This window comes from Excalfactoria chinensis, chromosome 21 (assembly GCF_039878825.1).
Source record: "Excalfactoria chinensis isolate bCotChi1 chromosome 21, bCotChi1.hap2, whole genome shotgun sequence".
In the NCBI taxonomy this organism is placed as follows: Eukaryota; Metazoa; Chordata; class Aves; order Galliformes; family Phasianidae; genus Excalfactoria; species Excalfactoria chinensis.
The window spans coordinates 3,467,099-3,488,085 of record NC_092845.1 but is presented as its reverse complement, the minus strand read 5'-3'; the positions used below and the strand labels follow the sequence as shown (position 1 = coordinate 3,488,085).

Genomic DNA, 20,987 nt, shown 5'->3' with positions numbered 1-20,987 from the left:
TGCTTTGGGATATGCTCTGCTTGCTTTGCTATTGCTGTAGAGCATGACTTCTCTTTGCTCCCCAGCACCGCCAGTGCTTTCACAAAGTTTAGTCTTGTGTATCATCAAAGGGTATTTCTTGGAACAGGAAAACTTAGCTAGAAGACAGAGTACATTACAGGGGAGAATGGAGTTTCAGGAAGAATTCACCTGGCTTTTTAACTTCCAGGAAGAACCTGACACTGCAGAACAAACAGTTTGCAAGAAGGAAATATTTCATGTAGACACTGAAGAATAACTTTGTGACCCTACGGTGTTATCTTTCTGAGCAGCCAGACAGACATGCAAGATGAGGACAAAGAGCCTTTCAATCTCCTTGCCCACAGGATGCTCGGAAGGTATACATTATCTTGTTTAAACGAGTTTTCTCTCTTTTTAGCACTAGCACTATGGGGTATTTTTCTGCTCTTTTACCTCTTGAGCCATCTTGCTGCCGCACGGTGTTCATTTCACTCCGGGCTCTATTGGAAAGTGATTACGTGAGAGGGATTTGGTTACGTTGGGCTTCAGTAGAGGCAACACCAGATGTTCAAGTAATGTTTTCAGCATAACATCTGAGCATTTCTTTAGCAATTGTTTACCAGCCCCCATGGCTAATGCTTTGAGTTGGCTGATCTTATTCTGTAGCCTTAGGATCTTCCTGACAGGTGAGTGGATAACTTCCTTATTCAGACAGACTTGCTGTTGTGTTAGTGCTGACACTGTTACCTTCTGAAGGCTGTAAGGCATTAGAGATGACAGTTGTTTGGCTTGCTCTGGTTATAAACTCTTGGGTCTGGCTGCTGTTCTTTCAATACTATGGGTGTTTTTTGTGGGTTATTTTTTTTTGTTTTTAATTAATTCATGGGAGAAAATAGGCCGGGAAGGGGGGATGCTAATTTTTTCAGAGGCAGGAAGGAATCAAATGTGACAAGGTTTTCAGCTAACAGCGCAGAGATGCTCATTTGAGTGCGGAACAGACAGCTTGCTCTGAGAAATAAATGAATGAATAAAAATAGAATAAATGAGGTATATTTTCTTCTGCTTTCTTCTAGGGACCTCTTCCCTCTCAACAGAGAGTGATGTAGACTGCCAGACCCAGTGTCTCATAGACTGCAGGCAGGGACATTACTACACAGCTGGCAACTGCTTGGAATGTCCAACTGGCTTCTAGTAAGTCTCCTCCCTTCCTCCTCTCTCAGTGCTTCTGCAATAAAAAGACAGGTTGACTTGAACCCTAAGTTTGGGTTGCTAGGTCTCATGCTGCAAATTCTGCCTCTGGATGTGCAATCCAAGCATTGCATCTTATCTCCTGAAAGACTAAATATGTAGAAGCTCCCTTTGAGGTTCTGGAGTGATCTGGTTTGAATTCATAATTCTATGTTTGAGTAGATGGGGATGGTCTTGTAGCTGCACAACACCGTACTGGCTTTTAGAAGATGGAAGTGAAAGAGATTGGTTTTAAAACTCATTGTTTTTCTTCCAGTTGCCCTGGCGGTCAAAAAGCTCCAAGGAAATGCCCATTGGGAACAGCTAATGAACTTACAGCTCAAGTGGACATCGTAGCCTGCCGGGTAAGCAGATGAGCAGGGAAGAAGAACAGACAGGGGGAAGGAGTGTATTCCACATCTCTACATTTTCTGCCACATATTTTGAGTCATCTCATTTCGTGTCCATCCATGCAGACAGTGGGCAGCACTGCCTTAGTTCATTCTTTACAGTAATGATGGTAGAATAAAATACATGTTGGGAACTCCATGAACTGAAGAGTTTGTAGGAGAGTTCAATGAATCATTCTGTGCTTCTATGAACTCTTCCTGGTGTGGAGGTTGAAATTTGAACACAATCCTTTCTACTGTTTGAGCTGCACATATTCATGTAAAGAATATGTTTCTCTGGATCTGATGCTGCTTGTGATAACGCTGCAGGTCTGTCCCGAAGGCTATCTCAGCCTGGAGAATGGAGCTGGATGTCGTGCATGCCCTGATGGCTATTCGTGTGATCCACATAGTGGTGTGCAGAGGAGCTGCAGTCCTGGCCAGTATTCTCCAGAGGGAGAGTTGGAGTGCCTGGGCTGCCCAGAGAACCATGTCTGCCCAGATGGAAGGAGCAGGCAGGTACAAAAACAAGCATGTTATTTTTTCAAGGTCAGCTTTTCTGACAGGTGGGACCTGAATGTGAATGTATTGTCAGGATGCATGTTTCTTATCTAAAATTGGAGATTATCAGTGCTCAGATCTTCTGCTTTCCATTAAAGCCCTCGTTTGAGGACCCAAAGGAGCTTGGAGTAAGTTTGTTGCTAGAAATTAACTCTGGAGAATAGATTTGAGAGGGGAGGAAGCACAAGAAAGAATGCAGTACTGATTCATGTCCTGACTCAGGTCTCCTCTGGACATAGTTGTGAGCATCAGAGGCCCATTGGTATGAGCTTCTGTTTCTTTCCCTTTAGCCCTGTTTGGCCGGGCAGGAGCCAGATCCAAGCTACACTCGTTGTGTTAATTATGCCCATGGTTCTGTCTCTGCTGAAGACATGCTGATATGCCAGCCCTGTCCAGCAGGTGAGTGCGTCTCATGAGTGTCTTCTTTAGTCATTAAGACAGAAATTGAAGGAGACTACCTGTTACCAAAAAGTTTTCTTCAACGTTAAAATCTGTCATGTCCTCTATATGTTCTAGAGAGTGAATAGAAGCCTGCTGAGGATTTGGTAGCCTGAGGTTTGCTTTCTCTTGGGATCTTTTCTTGTGGGGCTTTGGTACACCCTCAAGGTCCCTCCACACAGATTCTATTCCTTTCTTTTTTTTTGCAGTACTTGGTAATAGGAAATATTTAGTGCTGCAGGTAGTTGTGCTATTACTGATAATTCCCTGCACGTATAATCAGGTTTTAATTCACATTTTCTACCCAGCAGAACCCAAGAAATATGGGCTGACAGGGAGAGCGTGGTGTAGCTGTGATTTTGCAAAGGAATATTTAATGTCACTACAGGGATGCTGTTCACAATCTGCCGTCCTACCAAGCCATCCCTTCCCCTCTAAGCCTTGTCTTGCATGTGAAGATGAAATGTTTAATGAGCAGCTCCAGGTGCCTCCTGCAGAGTCACTGAACCTAGTAACTTGATTCTTACATCTGTAATTAGAGTCCTTTTTATTAAATAATGAAGAGTTCCTGTACTTCTGGATACCTCACCTCCTAGTAGATGGAGAAATAGAATAGCTACAGAGATTGTGATAGACCAAAACCTCAGTGGTTTATTAGATGCTGCTATAATAACACACAGATGACAAAATAGAGGAGTTTGCTGTATTTCCAGTGCCTGAGATTTGTGTATGAAAGCATAGCAAATAAGTAATCTGTTGTACATAAGCTGTACCAGGGAAGTGATGACATCTTTGTGTATCATGTTATACTTAACTATTTATTGGTGTCCCATAGAGACTCGTTTAAAAATAATAACCCAGGAAATGCTGTGTCCTTTGGGCTTAAGGGACCATTTGTAGACCATACTTAGAAGAAGTTTGAGTAAGTGCTGTGGGCCATGTCAGTGCGTGGATTTCACAGTGACAGATTTGCTACCGCATTATTGTTTACGACACAAGATCAACCAAAGGCTGAGGTCAGATTTCAGCTTAAGTGTATCAACAGCAGAACCTGGGGAGAGCAAGGGAAAATCTCTCAATAGATGATCAATGAGGTTACATGTTGAGTATCCAATGCTGAAATTCAATGCTTCGGTGTTTAAAATTAGTCCTGTGTGTTCCATTGGGCATGTTCTCCATCAGCTCTTGTAAATCAGAGTAAATGATCCAGACTACTTGCGAAGATGGTAAGGAGCTTCAATACCATCATAAGCCAGAGAGGCTTGAAGATTCTCAGCGTTCTTTTGCAGAGTTTGACTGACTTTAATTATATATAATCTGTGTACTTAAGTGTTGCGTGCGTGTGAATGAAGTGTCATTGCTATGCTGATACATAGCAATATATTTCAACATAGCAGTGTCAGTTTTATTGCACAGTTAAATCCATTTTTCTTTTTCACTCTCTTCAGATAATCCATCTGGAGTTTAGTAAAGCATTTGATATCAAGTCTTACAAAATCTTACTTAGAAAAAGTAATTCATTCTAGCTGGGCCATGAGCATCACTGAGTATGCAACTAATAGAAGGGTTTTAAGTGAGTTGTTTGAGAACGTTGCTTCTAAACTATAAGTTGTGTTCTTTTCTATAGGTCACTACTGTGCAGACAGCCCTACAGATACTCCTCCATGCCCAGCAGGGACCTTCAAGCCCAAAGAGGGGATCCTCATGCCCAGCAGCAGCTCTTCGTTCTTACCTGGTATGTGTTATTTTGCAGTAGGAGTGATAATTCTTGCTCTACATCAGTGTGAAGTAAATGTTTAGGAAGGGGGTGATGGTTACAATGCTTACTTGTTAAGGTCTATTTAAGGCTATGTTAGAGCTGGATGAAAGGAACATGGAATCTCCTATAAATCACCGGACTGGCAGTGTAGCATCCATTAGTTACTAGTATTTTACTAAATACATTGTCCTTGGGTTATAATTTCTTGGGAAGAGATTAACAATGAGAAACAAAAGTCTGTTGAGAGAGGCTGCAAATAAACTGCGTTCTGCATGTGGGAGAGCTTTATTTATTGTCAGTCGTGCTGTCTTTTATTGCTCCGCTAGCACTGTGCAGCCACTGCCCTCATCTACTCAGTAGGGTGAGTGAATCCCTGGGGCTACCACATTTATCAAAGCCAAAGACAGTTCATCTGGAGGTATCCAAGCTGTAAAGTTAACCTTTCACATGTGAGACAGCGACAGCCAGGTTTGCAGCATACTTTGTAGCTTAGAGACTGAAAGGTTTTCAGAGTCTGCCTGTTTGGAGAGGTTCTGGAGAGAAATATGCCACTGGAGGAATCGAGGTGAGGCAAGGTGTACAATTGGAGTGGGGAAGGGTAGGAAAAAGTGTCATAGTGAATACAGCCCTCCCTTCTCCCAACACTGCACGAGTCATTGTGTGTACAGCATTGCATGGTGGTTAGCTTGATTCAATTGGCTGTGTCAAAGCTAAGTCCTTCAGCAAGCAGGTCACAGTTAGGAGTTTATTCTTCTCAATGTGTGAATATAAGAAGTCCACAGCTGTCACTCAGCTGTCTGGATCCCACTGGATATCCAGTGGCAATGCATGCAGAGTGCTGTCCATATTTCTGCAGGGATGCTCTTGTGCCGAGGTCACTCCTGTAGTACCCTCCATTAATAAACAGGGTTACTTTATTCACTGCTGACATCTGTTAGAACAGGAGATCAGTGATGCAGCCAATGACCTGTTGTGACAGTTGTCCTAATGAATGCTACCTCCTTAATCTTTCTGTTCTTAATGGAATGGATTGCATGGATAGCTGCCTCTGAAAGAGAGGAGACCTTCATGAATGTGTGTGCTGCATGAGAACTGGGGGCCTGATCCAGGAAACTGTTGTTGATTAGCAATTTATAAAGCACTGGTGAAAGATTTTCACTATCTCAGTAAAAAGGTTTCAAGCTGATAGGGCCGGAATGAGGATATTTGGGATCTGATCCTTTGTAGGACTGTATTTGCCTTTTGGTGCCAAACCTGAAGGATATTGTACAGCTTTACGTTCTGTAAGAGACACAGCTGGCAGAATCAGCAACCAGATGGACTTGTCTTAAATTAAAATCCATCCCATATTAAAACTTGACCTTCAAGAGTCCTGTTATTAGCAGAACTACAGCTCAGTGTAGAGCTGCTGCATCCACAGGCGTTTAATGTCTATTTCACTGGAGCTCCCTGTGTGGATGTGGACCTCAGCACTTACATATCTACCCTGCGTAGAGATTTCTAAGAAGTTTCAGTAAAGGGAAAGGTGATAATTGTATTTCCAGTGGAAATAATCAAGCAGCAAACTGAAATGATGTGCTCAGTGTCATCCAGCAGGTCTGTTAGGGAGCGATGTGGTAAAGCCAACAGAATGCCTTGCGTTTGGGACAGCGATGCTCCATTTGCATGCATGTGAATCAATCAAAACAGTCTCAGGCTCATTTTTGCAGCAAGGTGAAATTGCAGTACGGATCAGTTGAAACTTTTTATTATGACAATAAACCAGCACTGCAGTTTGTGCTTTCAGAAGCTGTAGAAGCCACAGGTGATGTTCTGATGTGTTTGCAAGGATGTAAGCACGAGGCTTCCCCTGCAACACTCGCATGTTTCTTATGCCGACTCTGGTTTTGAACATTTCAGAGTACCTCGGGGTCTCTTTCAGCAGTATAAAAATGCTGCTCTGTTCTTAATGCTGCTATATAAATGGGAAAATAGCATTGGAGAGGTTCAGGGGATGAACTCCATTACAAAAGCAAGCTTTGGACCAAGTCCAGAATGCTTTGTCCAGGGGCACAAATCACCAGGTGCACTGCCAGGAATGGAATCCTAGAGTGTGGTTGCTCCATCCCCATTTACAGTTACTGTGCCCCGTGCCTCAGAGAGGTACGTGTGCTGAGGAAATAATTATCTCTTTCGATTCGAGCCCCATATTTTTTCTATTTGATCATTTCTTTTCTAGCGAATGACTCAGCTGCTAAAGCATCTTGACTGTTGAATGAGTTTTTTGCTCACCAGCTAAGACTAGGAAATTGCTGCTTTCCACCCACTTCTGAAATTAAAAGCAGAATTGCATTTATGTGATGCAGTGAGGAGCAAAGCTGGCATCTCATCAAGGCAGCCGCATTCAAGAGACAGGGCCAATGGCACCTGAGCAAACACTGTAGGAGATGCAAAGGAGATACGACTTGCAAACACTTCCAGTTTAATCATGTAAGCTGATATCCTATGCCTGTAGTACATTCTGTAATGTACTCTCCTAAGGAAAGCTTGGCAGAGATGGCACAATGCTGCCTACAAAACAGGCAAGGGACATAAGAATTAACTCTGACATGCTGGAAAATATTTTGAGCCATATGGTGGTCTTAGTTTGTGTTCCCCACCTGCATTAGAGCACAGTCAGTGTGATGTACTTACCCCCCTCCATTGAGGTTCATCCTGGAAGTGTTCTTGGGAGCCACAATAACACTGCTTCATTGCATTCCCTTCACAGCCGGTATCGCTGTATTTGCTTTGTGCACTTGGCAGCTTTGACTCAGTGGATAGTAGATATTCCTGTGCTAAATGTGTGTTTCCTTTTCACTAAGTGAAGCATCTGGGGACATCCCATAATGAAACGCACTTTGTGAACGTGACAAAAGCAGTAAGGAAGCATTGTTTCGCTACTTATTGATCTTGCCTGTGTTCCCTTTAAGCTGCAGTTCAGGCATGTCTTAGATTTTAGAGACGCAGCTCAGGTGGCTGCCATTCCATTCATTTTTATTGAGTCCATCTCCAGTCTGCAAAACTCATTCAGTTCTCTCGGCATTCAGAGTACAAACATGGAAACAGCCCAGCTTTTGTGGAGACCCCAGGCTCCTGTACGACGGAAGTGCTGAGGTTATTAAATCTACCTCCATCAGAGTGTGTTTTCAGGCTGATGTGTTTGTTTTTCAATGCATCTTACTCCTCTTATTACCAACGTAGTCCAGATGGTTCTACTGCTTCCAGGAGCCACTCAGTCACAGTAATAATCAGCTAATCCAATACCACCACCTTCTGGCTTTGCGCTAACTTCATTGCTGTTATGAATAAACTTCCATTATGCTTTCTTGCTGTAGGTGAAAGTAAAGGGATTGCAATTTGCAAGACTGTTTTATCAGCAAGCCGTGCTCCGTTCGGGACTCTGAATGCCTTCTTTGTCTTTAGGAAATGGGTTGTGTATGAAGTGTCCTGCTGGGTATTTCTGTCCTGCTGGAGGAAGTCACCCAGCACCATGCCAGCCAGGTACATACAATCCTCTCCAAGGACAGGATGAAGCCACTGACTGCAGAGCCTGCCCAGCAGGAAGAGCTTGCACCCAGGCTGGATTAGCCCAGCCTGACTCTGAGTGCTTACCAGGGTAAGCCTTGGTTGTTTTCTATGCTTTCCTATATGTCTGTAAATATAGTTCATCCCTGTTGTGGTGTTACTAGCTTTAATTGGTGTTGTTTTTTCTTTGCATAGAGGTATCCTCTGAAACGTTGAGGTTTTATTACAGTTTCTGGTAAATCTCTGTGATGTGGGCTGTGTTGGTGGAAGAACTTTCTGAAGCACAGCAGATGTGGCTGCTTTTTTTTTCCAGCTGTACCATTCATCACATTACATTGGCTGGGCTCAGAGTTTGCCTCCCTCTTGCACTGAACCATTGCCCCTGACCAGCCTGCTGTGTTATTTTAGGTACGTGTGTCCAACGGGGTCATCCAGCCCGCATTTGCCCAGCAATGCCTGTCCTCCAGGAACAGTTGGTGACAGCTTTGACCTCTTTGATAAGTCCCAGTGTGAGAAGTGTCCTGCTGGATATTTCTGTGTTAGAGGTATGTGGTTCTATGGCGAAGTGAATGGTGTTCTTTGGTACCTTGTGTCCCCCCCAGTGATGATACGAGCAGGTCACTGAGTGATCAGTGATGTAAAAGGGGGGAAAAAGGTATCAGTGTAGGGTTTGGTGTTACTGCAGAGGCTGCTGTACCTTCTGGACAGGTTGAGTTTAGTTCTAGTCTGATTCTTTCCCTTGATACTCATGGTTGTTGCTTTAACTTAGTGACACAGAAGCAGCCATTTCTTACAGTATCCAAATATTTTGAGTGCTGATGGCCTCTTCGATGTAACGTCTGTCAGGTTTGGACAGAGGCACCCTGCAGGGTTCTCAAGGCTGGAAATAATTGCTTTAGTAGCCAGTTCAGTGACAGCCTCTTGTCAATGGAGAAAGTAATTATTATCTCATTTTGAATGGAGGAAAGGTGTGAAAGGAGAAGACTTGATGCAGCTGAAAACAGACCAAAGGAGTTGGATTGTCTGAAGCCAGCATGCTGCACAATAGGCTACATTTCATCTCTTTACATTAATATTTGCAGGAACAGGGGGAAAACAGAAGCCTCCTGCTCCGTGTCCAGTTGGTCACTACTGCCCACCAGGCACAAAGCACGCAGCACAGCACAAGTGTGCCCCGGGCACCTGGAGCAATAGGACAAGGCTGAAATCAGCAGAGGAGTGCTTGCTGTGCCCTGCAGGCTGGTTTTGTGTGGGAGGATCTCATGCACCTTCTGGCATGTGCAGCTCAGGGCACTACTGCCCTCAAGGTAGGCGGTTTTAGCTAGAAATGAAAGAAATTTTACTTCAGTATATATGTGTGTGTGTATATATATATGTACACACACATGCACATGCATGCTTATGTGTACAAAGTATGCAGTTACACATCAGTTACACATAACTCATGTAAGCACTTAACAGCAACTAAGAACCAAGGGTGTTATTGCTTTCACTTTTCAAAGCTTTAATAGGAATTGAAATGTTTCCTTGCTCTTTTCTTGGGAAGGTACCTGGAGAGGCACACAGCACCCCTGCCCTGCAGGAACTTATGGTACCAGGCTGGGAAATAGCAAAGTGGAGGACTGCACTGCCTGCCCTGCTGGGGCGTTTTGCCCCAGTGGCACCTCCAAGCCAGTTCTTTGCCCTATGTAAGTACACTGCATGCAAACCAGAAACACACTGTCCTTTTCTTTGTTGCTTTGCTTCCATTAGTGACTTTTTCTACTACTGTCTTTTCTCCTGTAGAGGAACTTACCGTGCAGAACATGGTGCAGGGGTGGCTGCAGACTGTGTCCCTTGCCCTGGAGGTTACTACTGCCCTGACCTTGGCACTGTTACACCTCGAACATGTGGTGCTGGCAACTTCTCAGTAAGCAGCAATGATTTTATCTTGGCATCTGTTCAATGTAAAGAGTGGATGATTTTGGTAGAAAGAGGAGCTGAAGGATAGATATACCCCTCAAAGGAGGCGTTGGAACGAGGCAATCTGCTTGCATTACGAGTTCGGGTATTTGAGGAGATTGCATGCAGTGCTTTAAACAATATTGCCCACCTGTGCTGACCCTTTAAATAATGAAAGTGCCAGTCTAGAAACTGCACTGGGAACGTTCCTCGTGTTTCTGAATGATCAGGCCTGGCGCTGCTCCAGACACGATGCTGGAAGTGCATCACATCCAATACTCTTCTTGCAGTCACTCCCACTCCTGAGGCTTTGCAGTAGCAATCTCATCCTTTCATCCATCACTCACTTGGCAGCGTGCTGTTGGATGGATGCTTTGGATTTGGGTGATTTGTTTTAGTTTTCATTGTTGGTGTAAGTATTGCATGGGAATGGCAGAGCAAACATCCATATTTAGATCATGCTTTGAAGGAAGAATTGGATTGCAGCGCAGTTAAGCAAATTGTTTGGCTGTGGAAGGTACAACAGTGAAATGAAGCCCCAGAAAGGAATGGTGGATGGCATAACTGCATCTCAAGGTAGTGCTGAGGCAAATTTCTCTGCCCCCAAACTGTAATGAGTAATGATAATTATTAGATTTGACTATTGAGGGGGAGATGATGTGTCAGTCTTCTGTCCAGGCTATTTTTCTATCACTGCACAACTTTTGTGGTTACCACTAGAACCGTTCATTAAGATTGGAGACGAGATAAATGATGGAGATTTACTTACCTATGACAAATGGACCCTGATTATCTCTCATTTGCACTTTGCAGTTCAGTGTGACAAGGAAAGATGAGGGAATGTGTTTGTTTTTCTCTGTTACTGTTGGCAGAAGGTGTTGGATTGACTGTTTTGAGGCTCAGAGCCCTTCACATGGATAACCCCAAGGAAGGACAGGGTTCATATTACCAAGCACTCTTGCTGGCAGCGTGAATACACTGAATACCCTGCTGATTGTTGTTTATAGGTTAGATTAGATGGAAGGCTTTTAAAGGGATGTCATTCCATGTTGTAGGACCAAGGTTCTGGCTCCTGCTTGCCGTGCTCGGTTGGACATTACTGTGCTAGTGAGCACACCAGCCGGGAGGTGATGCTGCTGGCCATGGTTTGCCCAGCAGGTCTCCGGTGCCCAGAAGGACAGGCTGTCGCTCCAGAGGCCCATGCAAACTCCTGCCCGAGGGGCTTCTACTGTCCCCAAGGAGATGCTGTGAGTGTACCTGCTTTGGCCTTTGGGCTGCTTTTCTACGTTCATTCCCACTAATTGGAAAAGAATATTCTTGTAGCTTCATCTGCTGCATGTGGGCCTTATGGGATGCGGCAGTTGTGTAAGACCTGTTTTTCTATCTCATTTCAAGGGCTCAGATGCGAAACCTTGCCCCAATGGGACCTATGGTAGACAGAAGGGACTCAGCAGTGCTGAGGAATGCTCACTGTGCCCTGCGGGGAAGTACTGCTACAGAGCTGGGACTGAGCCTTCAGGAATTCCATCCCCTGTAAGCATAGCCCAGCTTCTTCCAACGTACGAAGCCTACTTGATGTGTGCTTTTTGGTTTTCCTTTGCCTTTTGTCTGTCAGTGCCTATGTTTTACAGTTTCCTGTAGTTAAAATTTCAGGCTGTTGTTAATGAAGTTTGGATCTTTCTGTATTGAATCTTAGTATATCTCGCTTCCCTACCAGAGAAGAATGACAAAACCACACTCACTGTCAGCTTTGCTTTGTAGACTGGAGATTGTCCACTTGGCTACAACTGCCCTCCAGGAACTGGATTCCCTTTCTCCTTCCCCTGCACCCCTGGATTCTTCTGGGATAATTCCAGTGCAGAAGATGAAGACAGGTGCAAACTGTGTCCAGCTGGGAGCTACTGTGATTCTCCTGCCTTGACAGAGCCCAAAGCTTGCCCCATAGTGAGTTATTCTTCAGTGGTTATCTAATAGAAGAAGCTGCATGTGGGGGATGTATTAAATAGAACAGTCCTGAATGCTGTATTAAGTTGACTTTGTCTTTCAGGGCTTTTACTGTGGTGAAGGCAGCTCTAAACCTGAGCCCTGCCCAGAGGGAACCTACAGTAACAAAAAGGGACTGTCTGGACCATCAGAGTGCAGCCCATGTGGCCGTGGTTTCTACTGTGCTACTCCAGGGCAGACTGGGCCAAGTGGTCCCTGCAAGGCTGGGTTCTACTGCCAGGGCAGGGCCTTTACTGCAGTAAGTCAAGCTTTTCTCCTTACCTCTTTGTGTTACGTTGTGGTCAGGTGTTTCTGACCCAGTGACTTCAAGAGCCATAGCTTTACGTTGCGCTCATCCAAGTTAACGGCAGGAAGGCCACTCTGCTGCCCTCCAAGGGAGCATAACCATTCTGTAGCTTTCCCTCTAAATACTGCCATCACCTTAACTAAAAGTGGAGCTAGGTTAAACATCCAGGTGAAAAGTTCAGTGGGAGTGAATTGCAGTGGGATTACCAGTGTGAACAAGTTCATCCTTATTTCTTCTTTCAGTGTTTACTACATTCCCCTTAAAGAGGCATCATCTGTTCACTGTACAGCAGTGAAAGTCTCTATTTTTCTCCCTGGTGTTGCCCTGAGCCCACATCAGTATGATGCCTTTACTATATTAACCCAGTTTTCTCCTTTCTTACATGATGCCCTTTTTCAATTGCAGTTGCCTACGGATGGTGTGACAGGAGATGTGTGTCCTGCAGGGGCATACTGCCCACCTGGCTCCCCTTTACCCATCCCCTGTCCTCCAGGAACCTACAGCAATGTGAGTGGGCTCAGAAGCCTTGGTCAGTGCTTGGACTGCCCACCTGGGTGAGTGCAATGTTTGCTGATTACAAGTCAGTTCTGTCTCACTGCAAAAGCAGCACAGCCTTACCTCCAGCCCTTTTGCAGTGCTCCCTCTGTTCCCAACAAATGTGCTGCCAGCTCTCTCCATTGCTGTATGCCTGTATTAGATGATTTACTATAAAGAACTTGAACTGAGTTGCCCCCCAGCATTTGCTGTTCGTTAGCATCTAGCAAGACTCATTATATCTGTAGTGCTGGATGGCCTGACCTAGCAACTCCTGCTTAAACATTCTCATTAGTACTGTTTGGATAGTCCTTTATGTATTACCAGATTATATAACTCACCGCTGTGTTACATTCCTCTTAATGATGCCAGGATTACACATCAGATTCTGAAAGAGGAGGTGTGGATTTAGCATTGGCTTTCACCTCTCCATCAAATGCATGCAAGTCGTTAGCTATGAGCAGTGTGCCTTTCAGGTGGCTGTATCTTCATGCTGCCGTGACAGTGAATGCAAGATCATCTCTGGGGCTTAGTGGCACATGAACTGTCATTATGGTGTTTTCCTGGGATGGAGTTGTAGGTCTCCACGGGGTGGAATCCAATGAGCTGAGAGAATCCAGATTTCTTTATTCAGACCACACGAATATGCAGATGCAGCTCTGTGATTATACAGGGGGGGATTCTTCCCAGGTTAAAGCTACAGTACTTGGTCTCTAAAGAGGATGCAATGAGAAGTGATGTGTATGTTCTGTAACTTCCATTCAAGGCCTGTAAGTGATCAGGAATGAGATTGCAGGTAGACTGAGGGGGATTTTTGTATGGGCACTGTCCTAACGAGTGACAAACTCTTGCCACCCAATGTCTTTATTTTTCTCCCCACCATGCAAAGCCTTTACTGTGATGGGACAAATACCCAAGCTCCCTCGGGACCATGTGAGCCTGGATACTACTGTACAGGTGGTGCCAAAAGTGCTCTTCAGCATGTGGTCATGGAAGGGCATTATTCCTCAATAGGAGCTTTCAAGCCAGAGCCGTGTCCTCTTGGCAGCTTCCAGCCTGTGAGTATTAGAGGAGTATGTACTCTGAGATGCTTGTGGGGTCTTCAGAGCCATTGTACAAGGGTGCAAATAGTCATCTATGAAGTGTTTATAAGTAGAGAGCTGTAAAAAAGAGGGACTTGGGTTTTTTTGGTGAGCTGGGCAATCACCGCCATCCTTGTTTCTGCCTTGCAACAGTAGAACTGTGCAGAGCTGGGAAGATTGAGGATGGAACACCAGGTCCACCAGTTCAGTGTGGTTCCTTGATGCTAATGTGGGTTGAGGAAGCTTTACTCTAGCATAGGTGAATTGCCCTGTGCATAGTTGTGCAGCCCCTTACTGCCATGTTAGATATAGGCTGTGTCTACTGCTGCTTTACCGGCACAAGGTGCTATTTGGATGCCACGAATCTTTTGTTGTTTGACTGTTCTAATGCTTCAGGGTGTGTATATTGTAGCAGGGAGTCTCTGAGCTTGGTAGAATGTACAAAGCTGCTTTGTTCACATTATAAGCAATATTGCTGTGCATCTACCGAATTCTTTCTCACATTCCCTTTATAGGACCGTGGTCAGTCTCATTGCAGGGACTGTCCAGAGGGAACGTTCTGCAATGAGATGGGTCTGGCTGAAGCCCAGCCTTGTCCAAAAGGGCATTTTTGCTTGGGTGGAAGTTCTCTGCCTCTCCCTTGTCCAGTGGTAAGAATCCAACATGTTTTTTAAACAGTACTTTTCAGGAGGTTTCCAGTCCCTTGGAGTTCATTCATTCTCTGTTTATGTGCAGGGAATGTATACAGATGTGCTTGGGGCAGGTTCATGCAAACCCTGCCCAGCAGGCATGTACTGCAGCATGGCAGGTCTGACTGAGCCAGAAGGACTTTGCCAGCCTGGGTATTACTGCAGCCAAGGGTCCAGCAGCTCCTCACCTGTGCGTACTCAATATCTTGTGTTGCTGCAGACCATTAGGCACTACAAAAGCTATGTGAACTGTATTAATCTCATTTCCTTTGCTTCAGGTGGGCCTTTCGTTTGGAGATCTTTGTCAACCGGGATATTATTGCCCTGCTGGCACAGCACACCCAAAAGAGATGGCCTGCCCTGCTGGCACCTGGAATGACAAGAGGGGAGCCCAGGATGCCACTTGGTGTCTTCCTTGTGCCCCTGGCTTCTTCTGCAGTATGTCTGGCCAAGATGTTCCCGTAGGACTTTGTGCACAAGGTGAGACAAAACCAGAACCCTTTTTAGCTACTCAGAAATTCAAGGGGGGAGTTTGTGTGACAGAGAAGACTTACGTGTTTTCTTCTTTTAAGGCTACTACTGCACAGGAGGGGCAAAGACTGCAAAGCCAGAGGATGGTGTCACTGGAGATATCTGTCCTCGAGGCCATTTCTGCCCTGCAGGCTCAGCAGCACCTTCTCCCTGCGCCAGTGGCGAATACAGCAATGCAACAGGTCAGGAACTGGATTATTGCAGCCTCAATGTGGCTGGGGAAAGCTAGAAGCAAACTCTATTCTTTGTCTGCACCCAAGAGCAGCAGTTGATAGCTGCTAACTGTTCTCAGTGTTTTCCTTGGGACAGAGGAGGGGATCCTTGATTGGTTGGTTGTTGTTTTTTCCCCTACCTTTTATTTATCTGATGTCACATAGAGAGTACAATTCACCCCTCCAGAACGCAGGTCAAAAGGGTTTGTAGCAGTTGATACTAAGTGAGCTATTAACCCAGCTTCCTCACTGTTCTGCCTGCCACCTGGCGGTGTGATGTGAGGTTACTGGGACTGAGTAAACTGTTGTATCTGCTGCTTCTTTAAGTGCACGACTTGGTAGGAGAAAGTTGTGTGTGTGGCATCTTCTTCCAGTTCATGACTTATTCCCTCTGTAGGTCAAGACAAATGTTTTCCATGTCCTGCTGGGTTCCACTGTCCTAAAGGACTGCGACGCCGCTGCCCTCCTGGCTTCTATTGCCCTCAGAGAACAGGAATCAGTTTTTATCCTTGTCCCCCTGGGACTTTCAACCCTTCTTATGGACTCAGCCAGGCTGAGAGGTGCCAGAAGTGCCCTGCAGGTGAGGAGATGACTGAGTACTCTCATTGTCCGCATGGAGCAGCATCAGAGGGTGATCTCTTCATCTCTCTCCTCCTTAATCCACTGAGATTTTCCCACTTGGAAAGGAAAGCATAATAATAGCCAGAGTAGATTCTTTGTCCCACTGGTGTTGTCCCCCAGTAAGCCAAATTTGGTGGCTTTTCTTTATCCTTTGTAAGTAGGAGAGCAGTTTAGTTTTACACTCCCAGTGGAGCGTGATTTGAACTGGAATGTTGATCTTGAGGGATCCAGCTCTATCAGAGCCTCCTTCTTTGTCTTCCACTCAGTACATGCAGCACATCAGCTCTCCTATTTTGTACTGATACTCTTTTCCCTTTGTGGCCTTACAGGAATGTTCTGTGGAGACTGGGGTCTCTCCTCTCCAAGTGGTCCCTGCTGGCCGGGGTTCTTCTGCACAGCAGGTATGAAATGTAACGCTCACAAGGGCAAAGGCGAAGTGTAAAAGTAGAAAGCTGTACTCTTTAGGAACAGTTTTACACTTTCTCTGTGCAGTCTCTCCCTGGATTTTCCTGCAGAGCGTGCCAGGATAGCCCCAAGGAATGGCTAGTAAAAAACCTGCTTCCTGAGGCCAGTAGGAGGACCTGGGAAAAGAAGCAGTTATTCTCTTCCGGCTGTAGAAATTATTCTTTAGGCTTGTGGGGCAGACTGGCCTACAAATAGTAGCCCATATCATTCAGGAAACCTTTGTTCTGTCATCCTGATGTAGGAGCAAGTGTCCCAAACCCTGACGGAACCACAAACACCAGCACTGGTGGCCCATGCCCACCTGGACACTTCTGCCCAGCTGGCACAAGTATCCCACAGCAGTGCCCTGTGGGCACTTACTCAGACAGGTGAGCTTCTCTAGTTGCCTTTCCTTTTTGTTTATCCCTCTGTCCATACTGCTGACTATTCAGTGCCTTCCTTGCTTGCCTGTAGAGTCTTTTACCCCCTTAAGGTGCAGCTCAGTAATGCTCATTAAACACATCCTTGCACTGATTATGAAAGCCTCATGGTTGTTTTCACTTGGCCAGGGGTCTAAGCATTGAGGGTCTTCCTGCTGAACTGGTAGCCTTGCCAACAAAAAGCCTGCTTATGTCTCCCTATAGGCCATACATGTGGCAGGAATCCAGCTGCATGCTGTGTCCATCTGGCCATTACTGCAGCTCTGCTGCCCTCACAGCACCCTCAGGGCACTGCTCAGCTGGGTACTACTGCCTGGCTGGAGCTTCCTCTCCATCACCACCTGGTGAGTTGTACTGTGTGAGCGTCAGCATCTTCACCTGCTTGCGTCCAATAATTAGTGGTCTTGGAAATAGACAGCTTTAAAGATGCTCCCTTTTCCCCCAGTGTTTCTTCTTTAAGCTTCAGGTCATTTAAGCGCCTGAATTAATTTTGCTGGTGCATTTTATACCAGTTTATACCATTTTATACCAAGGATGAAAAAGTGGTCAGTCTCTGTTACTGAATGAGGCACTTTCATTGAACACTGAGAGAGCTCTGGCTGCCAGCATACAATGCAAGTGGCCTCATTTCCACTCACTGCTTTATTATGTGTAAGAAGTAATGATTTTTCAGGGATGAGTTCCAGGTCCTTAGTGGACAGCTATATATTCTTAGTGTGTGTGCAGCCTCGTGCTTAGAAAGCTGACATGCACAAATACAGTTCGCTGTGGCTTTTCCTTTGAAGCAAGGAGGAAAAAAGCACAAGGAGACACAGCACTGAATAACTCTAAAGCTTTAGATTTATCTTCTTTCTTCTTCTATTTAAAGCTTTGGATTTATCTTCTCAGATCCCAGAAGTCAAAACTGAGTGGAGATCCCCATCAGTTGGCTCCCTCTATTGGCATCGTCCCTTATTTTGCTTTGCCTTGTACTTTTGTGTTCTAGGTGTGTGGGAGGCAGGAGGCCCTTGTCCTGTGAGCCACTTCTGCCCTGAAGGAGCCAGCTTTCCCTTAGCTTGCCTTGCAGGGACTTACAACAACCTCACCAGACAAGCTGCGTGCTTCCCTTGTGCTGCAGGGTACTACTGCCCAGAAAATACTACCAGCTACAGTGTGAATCCTTGCCCTGCTGGCTTTTACTGCCCTAAAGGTGAGATGGGCACAGGGGGATGAGGTCATCCATTGATCAGGCTGAAACATCTTCTTTCTAAAGGCAGGAAGTGGTCCCTGTGAAGTAATGCTTTGAGTGTCAATCTAATTCTTCTGTGTAGAAGCACCCGAGCTCTTAAGTCAAGGCTGTCATTTAAGCCCCTCCTTGGTCAATTAAGCAGTGCATAGAGGTTGTCACAGCTGCAAAGTCCAAGCTGTGCATTGTGAAAGTCAGCACTGAGATAAACTGGCAACAGTATGACACGGAGTCATAGAATCCCTAGATTTGTGAGGTGATGCTTTGGGATTAATGGCCAAGCTACTATAATCTGTGAAAGATTCTCTTATTTCAAAGGAACCAGGTTTGCTACTGAGTTTCCCTGTCCCCGGGGCTACTTTAACCCTGATCCCATGACACAAAGCTTGGACAGCTGCTTGCCCTGCCCACCTGGGCACTACTGTGGGAAGGAGAACTTGACAGCTCCATCAGGCAAGTGTGATGCAGGTGAGACTGGATCGGTTTGGCTGCTGTAATGCACAGCTCATAAAGGCAGTGTCTTGGGATGCATCCATCCATCAGCCTCTCTGAGTCACTTGCATGTCTGTAGGTGTATAGTACCACTGAAGGCAGCCTGGGCATCTACTTGACTTTCAAATGGGTTCAGACTTCACGTAGGATGGATCTAGTAGCCATAAACAATAATCTGTCTGCAATTCACAGCCTGCTTTGGCAGGAGAATTGAGCCTTGTTGCTGTTTAGCAAAAGTACTGAACTCAGGATTGTGAGACCATCTTGGCTGATGTGGTGCTTTGCAATTGTTTTCAGGTTGGTTTTGCATCTCTGCTGCTTGGACCTCACAGCCTTTTGACCTGGATAACTACACTAGTGCCAACTGCCTCTGCCCAGCTACTGCTACTGGAGGGAAGTGCACAGCTGGTTTCTATTGCCCCAAGGGAAGCCCAGAGCCTGTTCCCTGCCGTCCGGGGTTTTACTGCAATGCCTCAGGTTGGTGTCTGTGTTTGAAAAACAAGGGTGATCCTTTTCAAAGGGAGCTAAAATACATATTAGCAACTCAGCAGAAGGCTTAAAGCTAAGTTCTGATTCCAGGTGATAAACTCAGGTTTATCCAGCATTTTCTGTGTGTCCTTAAGCTTCCATGGCCATGTTCCCATCCTCAGAGGAGCAGTGTGAACCCTTTATAGGTTTGTAGATACAGGGGGTCAGGGTCCTCTGTCAGATTCCTCTATACTCTCTGAACCTGCAGAGCCTGCAGGTGCTGGAATACAGACTGCTGATTCATTTTCTCCTGTTTCTTTTCTGTCCTTTCAGTATTTGATGTGTTAAATGTGATCTGTTTTTATCCTGAGACGTTCATAGAGTTGCAGTGGTGCTTGCAAGCTGCCTTTGGTGTCTCTCTGGACTGGCATAGAATGCTGTCAGCTTGTCATGTTCACCCTGAGGGAAGCTCCAAGTTGGTTTTTCCTCCTGCTTTTCTTTTGTGTTCATGCTTGGGTTGCCATTACCCTCTCTGTCTTTCAGGCCTGTCTATGCCTAGTGGGGAATGTACTGCTGGCTTTTACTGTAAAGGTGGAGCAGTCCTCCCTAATCCAACAGATGATGTGACTGGGAATATCTGCCCTGCAGGGTCTTATTGCAGTAAGTATCCAGCATCAGCCAGGGGCAGCAATTCCTTGGCATTTAATATCTGGGATCCTGATGGGTGATTCTGAGGGGTCTGATGGCCAACTTGCTGGGCTCTGACCCGAGTCCCAGATTCTTCTGGTTCCTTACTCATACTCTGAAAGTAGTGACATGTGCCTCTTTGCTTGAAGCTGCCTGTCTTCAGGATGCAATTAGCTTCACCTCCGTTACCTGTTACAAAATGAAGTTAACGATACCTGTCCTCTTCCATGCAGCACTACTTGACCTTTGAGTGAAAATGAGATTACACTGCTGCCCTTTCCATGCTCATCCAGCCCCCAGATGCAACAATCCTTATTTGTTCTCTCACCATTCATTTCTCTCTGCCTTGTTTCTCTTCTCACAGCTGCAGGGTCAGCAGAACCCAAGCTGTGCCCAGCTGGCACTTTTTCCAGCTTGCCAGGAAGGAGAACACTTTCTGAGTGCCAACCTTGTCCCTCTGGCTTCTACTGTGAGGGTCCTGGTCTCAGTGCCCCCAATGGAGAGTGCTGGGAAGGTGAGCCTTTTCTTCCAAGGAGCAGCAGCTCATACCTAGTCCATCTCAGTGACTAATATAGGTCTTTCCCCTCTGTCCTCTCTGCAGGCTATTACTGTGACAACCAGCAGGGTCCAGTTATTGATTTCACCCTTTACCCGTGCCCACAAGGCTTTTACTGCCCACCAGGGACCAGCAGGAGCACTCAGTACAGCTGTCCAGCAGGAACGTTTGGCCCAAGGCAAAAACTGAAAGCTGTCAAAGAATGTCAGAGCTGCCCACCAGGAAAATACTGTGAATCCTCTGGACTTGCTGCCCCCACAGGTATAGTTCTGTTCTGGGTATGTTCACAACTACCCATCATGTGCTTTTTGTGCTTTATTCTGTTTTCTAGGAGACTGTGCTGAGGGATTTTGGTGCAGAATTGGTGCCCGTGTAAGAAATCCTCAAGATGGAGAATCAGGATTTCCTTGTCCTCCTGGTCATTACTGTCCAGAAGGTAACGTATTTCCCTGAAGCATAGCTTTTCATTTTCTATATAATGAGGTGATGTTTCCTCACTCTGGTACAACTTATTTTGCCAGGTGCACCACATCCTTTAAAGTGCCCTCCTAGTACCTGGTCTGGCAATGAAGGCGGGAGGAGTTTGCAGGATTGCCAGCCTTGTCCTGGAGGGCACTATTGCAACAGCTCTGGGCAGAGGGCCCCCACAGGACACTGCAGCCCAGGGTAAAAAGGAGAGTGAATGTGTCTGTGTGCTCTGGAAGGAGAGATGTTCTACAAGAGGTCTTTACTCTCTTGAAACAATGTGTGTGTTCTTGTATTTGCTGCTGTAGGTTTTACTGTGTCAGTAGGGCCCAGACCCCAACACCCACTGATGGACTCTCAGGAGCTCCGTGTCCCCTTGGTCACTTTTGT

At 45.8% G+C, this 20,987-nt stretch overlaps 1 protein-coding gene across 1 annotated transcript in view; it reads left to right on the top strand.

Annotated features, from left to right (window-relative positions):
* Positions 1–20,508, top strand: part of LOC140261354 (uncharacterized) — a 46,612-nt gene extending 26,104 nt beyond the window's left edge. The window contains exons 2-34 of the mRNA XM_072354661.1: positions 209–377; positions 1,074–1,191; positions 1,505–1,592; positions 1,947–2,135; positions 2,468–2,576; positions 2,927–3,126; positions 4,064–4,127; positions 4,243–4,350; positions 7,819–8,011; positions 8,329–8,465; positions 9,003–9,227; positions 9,467–9,608; positions 9,706–9,829; positions 10,917–11,108; positions 11,257–11,394; positions 11,623–11,805; positions 11,909–12,103; positions 12,557–12,705; positions 13,575–13,743; positions 14,283–14,417; positions 14,503–14,646; positions 14,735–14,936; positions 15,029–15,169; positions 15,597–15,779; positions 16,150–16,221; positions 16,527–16,653; positions 16,909–17,048; positions 17,690–17,893; positions 18,248–18,397; positions 18,719–18,898; positions 19,433–19,549; positions 20,178–20,410; positions 20,464–20,508. Coding sequence (XP_072210762.1) covers positions 329–377; positions 1,074–1,191; positions 1,505–1,592; positions 1,947–2,135; positions 2,468–2,576; positions 2,927–3,126; positions 4,064–4,127; positions 4,243–4,350; positions 7,819–8,011; positions 8,329–8,465; positions 9,003–9,227; positions 9,467–9,608; positions 9,706–9,829; positions 10,917–11,108; positions 11,257–11,394; positions 11,623–11,805; positions 11,909–12,103; positions 12,557–12,705; positions 13,575–13,743; positions 14,283–14,417; positions 14,503–14,646; positions 14,735–14,936; positions 15,029–15,169; positions 15,597–15,779; positions 16,150–16,221; positions 16,527–16,653; positions 16,909–17,048; positions 17,690–17,893; positions 18,248–18,397; positions 18,719–18,898; positions 19,433–19,549; positions 20,178–20,410; positions 20,464–20,508 — 4,845 coding nt within the window. The 5' untranslated portion in view covers positions 209–328. The remainder of the gene's footprint in view (positions 1–208; positions 378–1,073; positions 1,192–1,504; positions 1,593–1,946; positions 2,136–2,467; positions 2,577–2,926; positions 3,127–4,063; positions 4,128–4,242; positions 4,351–7,818; positions 8,012–8,328; positions 8,466–9,002; positions 9,228–9,466; positions 9,609–9,705; positions 9,830–10,916; positions 11,109–11,256; positions 11,395–11,622; positions 11,806–11,908; positions 12,104–12,556; positions 12,706–13,574; positions 13,744–14,282; positions 14,418–14,502; positions 14,647–14,734; positions 14,937–15,028; positions 15,170–15,596; positions 15,780–16,149; positions 16,222–16,526; positions 16,654–16,908; positions 17,049–17,689; positions 17,894–18,247; positions 18,398–18,718; positions 18,899–19,432; positions 19,550–20,177; positions 20,411–20,463) is intronic.
* Positions 20,509–20,987: the final 479 nt, after the last annotated feature.